Raw genomic sequence first — 8,629 nt, 5'->3', positions numbered from 1 at the left:
GCTGGTTCTTTCTTTTGTTGCCATGTGAAAACCATCGTTCTGATGACAGATAGGCGACCAGCCCGTGAGCAGCTGCTTGGTTTGTTTTTGTCGCGTGCTGCTGCGTTCCAGAGCAGCGCTCAGCTGAGGCGATGAAGGGCCATCCGGTGGGATGAACCCACCAAAGAGGACCGAGAGGCCAAGAAACTGTGTGTTTACATTCATGCGGCTCATACGCTGGTTAAACCTTCCGGCTTTAGTTCAAACCCGATTGTCAGTGTTTGGGCCACTTGTTCTACTTTCAAAATGATCTGAACAAATTCAGTTGACTGCTCGCGTGTAAATGCTGAAATGGGAAGAAAACACCAGAATTATGGGGCAGAAGAAACCGGAAAGCAGTTTCAGGATCAGACACTAATTTTATGTTGGTTTGTGTTTCCCCTTCTTCTCCATTGATCCCAGTATAACCAGTATATCCGCTGAAGTATCCTGTAAATGTAGATGCTCTGTAGGTTTCTGTTGTGCACTTTAGAGACATTAGCCGTCAGTTTTCTGCATCAGTGTTTGAACTTAGCGAACATCTAAGAGTAGCTCGCCCAGATGCCATTTTGGAGGAGAACGGAGAGAATGTTGCTCCCGAGGCCACATTACAGAGGAGCTTTAGCGCCTCCCTGTTTCTTCCCTCCCTGCTCCTGGAGCTGAGCCGGGTGTGTGTGACTGTGTGAATGCAAACACACTGGAATCATTCAGTAAAGGAAGGAAAACGGAGGAGTCCCCTAAAGCAAGCTGCTTCCAGGAATGACTTGTGTGTATGTAAAAAGAAAAAACCCTTTCTATTTCAGTAGTGAGAACCAGAGAGGCTACCTCACTGACTTCCCATTTGTCCTTTTAATCGTGTTATTGAAACCAAAGAAACCAAAGATTTTTTTCTCTTTTTCTTTTGTCCTCTTCAGTGCAGTCTGTGCTCAGCGCCACCATGAACCTTCTTCTGCTCTCATCCCCTCCTTTCCCTTCATCTATCATCTGGTCACATCAGAAACACAGTGCATGTGCAGGGGGGCCCAGACCCAGTCCCTGAGGACCGTAATCCAGCCTGGTTTTCTGTCCTACCAGATAGACCGCTTTTTTTTTTTTGCCTGGTTCGACAGAAAACCAGGCTGGACTTTGGTCCTCAAGGACTGGGCCTAGACACCTCTGCATTAGGGGTCAGGAGGAGCACAGGGAACGAGGGTCCAATCCCACATCCCTGCGCACTACGTGTCCTTGAGCAAGATACTGAATCCCAGACTAGCTACTGGCCTGCCGATGAGTATTCCTGGATCCTGATGGCTCTGCCGTGGATCTGCCCATTAGCCATTTAACGTGAAGAACTGCACGTTTATTCTCCCGTTTCCTCAGAAACGTAGCGATAGAAGTTAGATGCGGGTCTGGCGGTGTCATCAAAGGCCTCAGAGTCGAACCTGATAGGCTCCAAACTGCAACAGTAGATTAACGGTTTCTCGTTTCTCCCACATCTTCTCTCGTTCTTCTGCTCTTGCTAACGGTAATTAGACAGCCGATTGCTTCCTCTTCGTGCACTGCACAGCAGCCGTGATGCAACGCACCCCCCCCCCCCAGACGCGGTCTAGTTGTACCATCAAACACGACACACATTGTTAGCTGAAGAAAGTTGTTTCTCACGCTAAAGCTTTTGCGGCAGCAGTGATGTCTTTGCCCCCCCATTGGTTGGGAGGCCTCAGCACCGCCCCGTCTTCCTCCCTGACCTCTGCTCCTCTCTGATGATGAGCCACTCTTTTCTGATCAGCCCTCCTCTGACACAAGAAACCAAAGAAAAGGATGTGAACGGGTGCCGAAGACACCCCCAGCCTGTTCTCCATCCATCATCCCTCCTTCTCTCCCTTGAAACGGTTGCAAAGCTTTAACCCCACCTGGAGTTGAGGGCGTGAGCGCTGTGCACAGACCGGGCGCTCTTTACCAAACTGTTGCAGATATACCTCATAGACTAGTGTTAGGATGATGTTATTATAGCGTATGTCCTAAATGATTCACTTGCTCTTCTTCAGTTTTTTTCAGTAACTGTAACTTTAAAAGTAAACAGCTGTGGGTAACAAAGCTCTACACATGCCAGGAGTTGTAGTTCCTTTGTTTTGTGATTGTTCTGAAAGGTGAAACCAAAAATGAAAACTGCCTGTTGACACATTGCCATTTCCCCCCCAAACAAGCGTCGAGATTTTGCTTTCATCGTTTAGAATACTGTTGGTTTTTTTTGGTATTATATGAGTTTAGAATTTCTATTTTCAGCTGGAATTTCTGATTTGCTGATGTAGCCAAATGTGTTTTTTCCTTTTTTCCTCTGTTGCCATGGCAGCACCCCCCCTTTTGCCATTTGTACAGCAGCAGCTATATTTAGGGTTAGTTAAGAAAGTGTTGAGATTCTCATCAGTTATCATATTTCTTCATCTCATTCCATCCTGAGGTTGTGCCAGAGCTCTGCCTCTGCGGTCCGTCACGCTCCCGACGAGCCGAAGGGAAATAGGCAGTTTTCCATCATTCCTGGGGGGTGAAGCATCAGCAGATATCACACACTGAGCAGGGAAGTTCACGTCCCCAGAGATGTGGGTCATCAACCCAGGCAACAGTAACAAGTCCCCCTGTAGTTCGTTTAAACGTGAAAACACACCCACTCATGTTTCCATGGTAACATTGACCCAGTGCTGATTGAAGGAAAACTACATTTTAGAGCACTTTTAGTTCGTTTGACGTGACTTTTTTAGTTCACAAAGTAACCAAAAGATTTGGAAAAAGCTTAAAACAGTAAACGGACATCAAACGTTGTGTAACCGTGTTAATTCCATGACTGCGGTTGTGTTGGAAAACTTTTGACATTCTCAGTTGCACCTTCTTCTTGTTATTATTTATTTACTTTGTGTCCCACTTGCTTAAATGGCCCAATCAAAAGCTCCAGCACCCAAACTTCATCAGTTCAAACCTCATTCATCTCTCCTTAGGAACCATTTTCCTCTGACTTTCTTTCTCCCTGTCAACTTTCCTTTCATGGCTACCGTACAGCATCTATATGCATCTTTCTTTCCTTTACATCTGACTGTAACAGAACAAAGAGAAGTGAAACCTTGTGGTGTGGAATAAAAGGATGATCAAAGGTGACGGAGATATTTGAAGACTTGTTGTTCCACTCTATGTATAAAATAAAAAAAACAATAAAGAAATTACAATGGTTTGATCCATGTTCAAAACGCAGCACCGGCCTGTTTTTTCAATAGTAATAATCATGATAATAACAATTGTTCCAGGACCACGAGCGCGCTGGGACCCAAACCGGGTCTGTGATGTCAGGACCGGGTCAGGCGGACACGACAGCATCCTGATGAGTGAAGAGGTGTTTCAGGAAAGTGACCCTGACAACAACAACCACAACAACAACAACAACAGCAGCAATGCTGCTGATCTTTCCTCAGAGTTCCTGCTGCGACGCTGAAAGTTTGATCTTTTCTGTGTTGTTGTTTGCGAACACGCCGTTCTTTTCTCTCTTCTGGTCCTTTTCCCTCCCATTTTCACCCCCCCATTCATCAGCACGTCTATTCCTCCTGTGTTTAATGACTGTTTCTCCGACGTCTCCTCCTCTTTCCTTGTTTTCTTCTCTCTCCACTCTGTAATCAGCCCAGCATCCATGTCTACTCATCAATCCATCCCCCCTTTAAACCCCCTCCTACTCCCTCTCCTCCCCCTTTTAATCACTCCATCCCATCCCCTGTGCTCCCCTTGGTTGCCAAGGAAACAGCAGTCTATTCGGTGGCCGTTCCTCTTTTGACATTGTCTTTCTATTACCTGTGGGTCAGATTCCTGATAAGGAGGACAAAAGGTGTGAAAGCGAAGAGCGATGCCGCTAAACGCTCCCTGAATCTGGCTCTTCATTAACGAGTCTACAACCTGGGATGAGGGATCATGTTGGAAGATCAGCCAAGGCTGCTGGTTTCAGTATTTCAGACATCCACCTGTGATCTATGACAGGAAACCCACATGTGTGTGTTCAACAACCCCACACAGACGCCACAGTACAGCCAGAAAATTACAGTCGGACATCAGACGAACCCTCGAGACTGGAACAGAGTCGCTGGTTCCAGCGCTGGTAAGCTCTTCCTCTGTGGTTCTTCTGCTTCCTGTCAGGTCTCCCACATTTAGGCTCAAAATTTCTGATTTACTTTAACCCCCCCACTCAGAAATCAATGGTCATCCCGTGAATAGGAGGTCATGGGGGGTCACAGGAGCCGGTGTCTTTTCAATTACAAGCAGCCTGCAGTCAGTCACTCTCTCTCTCTCGCTCTCTCTCTCACACACCACACACACACACCTTCCACTCTGAATACCTGTCAAACCAAGACCTTTGGAACCTGTAAAGAACATTCCAGCTGCTGAAGCTGAACCACAAAGCAGGAAGGCAAATTATGAGCAGTGATAATAAAAGTGGATCAGAGGAGAGCGGCAGGAGAAGCCTCCAGCAGGTCATCCTGGCTGCTGCTTACAGCCTGTTTCTTTTATATTTGAACCAATAAAGAATCAATCTAGGGATACCACGATTAAACAGGAGTAAAACTTGAAAAACATCTCACTGAATTATTCCAAAATGACACAAATATGTAGAAGGATCATTTACATCATCTCTGACCCTGAGGTCAGAGGTCACACTCATGCTGCAGGTCAGGTGAGAGAGAATTACAGGTGAAGGTTTAATTACAAATACACACAGAAGCATGTAGGAGAGCAGCTGATCCAAATTGTGTGTGTGTGTGTGGGGGGGGGGGGGGACACAACATGGTGGAGCAAGCCAGTGAGTGAGAGGAGAGGAAGAAAGGGATGAGTTGAACGGAGAAATGGAGGAGGAACAGCAGGAAAGATGAGGTGGAATAGAGCAAAATAAAGCTGGCTGTGATGTAGAAGTGTGGAGGAGGGGAGGAAAGGGGGAGGAGGCGCCCAGCCTGGCGCCCTCGGGGGTTATTGGGTCGTGGACAGCCAATCTCTCTCAGCTTAATCAACAGCGGCTGAGGTGATTGCAACCCCCGCAGGGGACTGCTGGGAAAAAAGGCTGGAAGGAGCAGGAAAGACGGGAGAAAACGGCCAGATGGGAGAGAACGGGGAGGTGTGGAGGAAGGAGGGAGGATGAGGAGAAGATTGGAAAGGAGGGAAAATGGGGCGGAACCAAGGGGGTGACAAAAGATTGGAGATGGGAGGAAGAAAATGGGGGAGGCTGACAGGGAGAGAGACGCGGGAGGAGAGAAGAAAGGAGTCAGCTGTGTCGCCCTCGATGGCCGGAACAGTCCGGCTTCAATGACCACAAACACCGCAGGACACTGAAAACCAAAAAACTACCAGCAGTTTACGTTGGCATGAATGTTTATTTGGTATGTAAAAAAAAAAAAATGGCTACATCTTCGAGAGTGCACGGAATATCACGCACGCGTGCCTGACAGGTACTACAGGTGAACGGAGGAAAGCATCAGGGTAGTTCTACACGCAGGGCCCGTGGAAGGCCGACTGGTCTGGTTGGAGCAGAGGGGATCAATGGAGACCTTAAGCTGAAAAAGTACACGCTGGACATCAGTTGGTGCTTTATTTTGAAGGAAGACGCTTCAGTCACATATTCCCAGATATTAAAATAAAGATGTTAACCAAGAAACACACAAATAAATAAAACCAAGTAACAAAAAGCAGATTTGAGATCCTAAGCACACAAGCATAGAGCTAGCTGCTAATGCGCGAGCTAGCAGCGGATGATGGCCGATTAAAACATTTGTCATTGTGAAACTACTTATTCCAAGTGTTGATGGTTTCAAATAAGTCGCGTCCTAAATATGGACGGGGACCAGCACAGGTTTGGATAGAAGACATGATGTTGACGTCTGGATCTTCGGACGTTTAGGCTTTCTGAGGCACCTCAGTGTAACCTCAAACATCCTCCCTCTCAAACACAGAAGAGCAAACAAAGAAACACACAGTTGGGATTCAGCACCGAGGTCGTAAAGTGCAATATCAGATGCTTTAAACAGGAAGTAGCAACATTCCAGCAGAAAATAACAACAATAAAGGTGGACAACAAGAGAAGCTCAATGTAGGCTTAGTAGTTCTGCTTCTATACCTTTAAAACAAACAGCTTTAACAAGAAATTAGCTTATTTTGCATCCAACAAACCTGCTAAGGGTGAAGCTGGGCAGCTTCCCTGCCCACTCGCTCGTCCTCTCAGTGGATTCTTTTTACTTACATTAAACTCCAACTGTAGGTTTCATTTTCTACTCCACCAAGTCAGAGATGCTAAAGCAAGTGCGTTTATGAACATCAGCCATTACTGACGATGAAAAACACTCAGTTCTGCTCAGCTCACTCTAAAGGTCCACAAACAAAGGCCGGTACGTTTTGATGTTAACATCGGAAGATTGCAGCCGTTCGCCTCAGACCAGATCCTGTTCCTCTAGTTAGCCGGTGTTAGAAGGCACATTATGATGGGAGAATACGGACAGAGGTAAAAGGGCCAGGGTCAGAGGTCAGACGTGCACGCTCGTCTGTAACCAGCATTAATGATCTGTGCTGTCACCATCTCACAATGTAAAGATGTGGGATTAATCTTCTAAACCTTTGCATCTTATGGAATAATCTGCTGTAGCGGCTCCACAAAGGTCACAAAAGAAGACAATGGAATGATCAGGCTTAGATGATTCTTAAATGTATTAATAAACCTGGTGACTCGGCCTTTTCTATCTGCTTTTCTCCAGTTTAGAGGCTGGTCTGATGCCCACCACAGCCTCTTTCATCCCAAATGTCAGAACGCCGATGAGCAGCTGAGTTAGGACACCTCCCTAGTCCACCGAGGGCTGCAGCGAGACATGCTTAGCATTTCTAAAAATTATTTCAAAAGACTTGAAACTCAGCTGAAGCTGCAATATAATGCGAAACCTTCCCCACCTTGTTTTTGAGTTGCTTAGCTGTCAACAGACTGAACTGATGAGCTGAGCTTAAAAACTCTTAACTGATCATATATTAGGCCTTTTTAATGGTCTCAATAAATCCGTTTTACATCGGCATGTCTCCCAAAACATAGAAAACCTACAGAGTACGCAAGTATAAGAACTAATATTAGCACTTCACTTCAGTTCTCAACCCACCGTTTTGCCAGTTTAGGCTGACTAGCATTCACCTGAGGTAAGAGCATCTGAAGTAGCACCAACACTTCGGAGGAGCGGCGGCGTCGGATCCCAGTCCTGGATCCAGCCGTGTTTTCTGACCTACCAGGCTGACAACTCCTCCTGGGTTCCCACATGTTCTGCCTGGGAGGACAGGAACCCTGGCTGAAGCACGGCCTTTCAGGACTGGGTTCCAACCGCCCGGCTTTGGGAGGGCCTGCAGCGGGTTGGGCGGGGTTAGGGGCGGGGCTAGGCAAGGTGTAATGTCTCAAAACAGGTGAGAAACGTCTGTGGCGGGAGGCGGGAAAAGCTGCGTGAGGGAAATGGAAGCAGGGGGGCTTAAAAGGCTGTAAGGTCGTTTTCCATGAAGCTGTAGAGGTTTTAACCACACGCTGATCATCTACTGGATATTCTTTCATTTATGGAAGATATTTCATTTAATTGAATGTGACACCGACTTTCTCTGAATATAACTGGTTTATGCGACCCTCCTCTTCATGTCAGTGCAGGTGACGCTCCCGTCAGACAGCGTGCATGAGTGCAGGTGAGTCTCGGTTTAGTGAAGAAGGCCATAGGTTTCTCCGTAGGTGGTGGTTCTGAAGGTCAGCGCGCGGCGTGTGCACCTTTCTACAGGAGCTTCTGGCTGGCGAAGAACGCCTTGGTCTCTCCACAGGTGGGGTTGGTGCACAGCGGACAGCGGAGGGTCAGCTGGCGAGAACAAACCATGTTAGACTTCAGGTGGGACTGGACCAAGTCCGCCAGAGCCTGGACAGAAGAAGGGCAGAAACGGGGGTGTTATTACTGCCTTATTACCACAGCAATCGCTCTGGATTACAGCCGCTGAGGAAGCTCCTCTTTTCATGCTCGCATTCAAGCGCAGCTGTTCAGCATTAGGACACAGAACATTTTCCTGGATACAAGCACAACACAAGGTGGCAACGAGGCGACATGTGGTCAGAGGGCGCGACGGTGGGTGTCAAGGAAAGTTGAGCTTCAACAATGGCGAAGATCTGACAGAGCGACAAAAGAGGGAAACACAGCAGCACGCTGGAAACTCAAATCACACCAAAGAAACCAGCAACTAATCATCCACCACATATTGATTCTCACACACACACACACACACACACACACACACACAGAGAGGGGGGCGTCTGCGTGTGCCAGTTCTGACCAGCCAGCCAGACGGTTCAGTTCTACTGTAGTCAGCTCTAAAGGTTCTCATTGATCTGCCCCCCCCCCAAACACACACACACACACACACACAGATTGAAGGGGTTGATGTAGGAATGGAGAGACTCGATGGGTTCCTCCAGCCACACATTAAAAGGCTGAAAAGGTTCCTCTGGTGTGTCGTCACCGTCGGTGTTCGTGGTGAGACTCACCTTCATGAAGAGGGGATTTCCATTTAATGAGGCTGCTCTCCGGATGTTCTCCACTCCACACTGAAAAACCATCAT

The 8,629-nt window shown here is 47.4% G+C and overlaps 1 protein-coding gene across 2 annotated transcripts in view; it reads right to left on the bottom strand.

Annotated features, from left to right (window-relative positions):
* Positions 1 to 5,370: 5,370 nt before the first annotated feature.
* The window catches only part of fech (ferrochelatase), a 10,454-nt gene continuing 7,195 nt past the window's right edge, over positions 5,371 to 8,629 (bottom strand). For both annotated transcript variants that reach the window (XM_029837133.1, XM_029837132.1), the window contains 2 exons: positions 8,555 to 8,614; positions 5,371 to 7,934 (listed from right to left, as the gene is read on the bottom strand). In XM_029837133.1, the coding sequence (XP_029692993.1) occupies positions 7,797 to 7,934; positions 8,555 to 8,614 (198 nt within the window). In that variant the 3' untranslated portion in view covers positions 5,371 to 7,796. The remainder of the gene's footprint in view (positions 7,935 to 8,554; positions 8,615 to 8,629) is intronic.

Source organism: Takifugu rubripes, chromosome 6 (assembly GCF_901000725.2).
Source record: "Takifugu rubripes chromosome 6, fTakRub1.2, whole genome shotgun sequence".
NCBI classification, from domain to species: Eukaryota; Metazoa; Chordata; class Actinopteri; order Tetraodontiformes; family Tetraodontidae; genus Takifugu; species Takifugu rubripes.
Note: the sequence above shows the minus strand (reverse complement) of the source record. Positions and strands in the feature narration are given on the sequence as shown.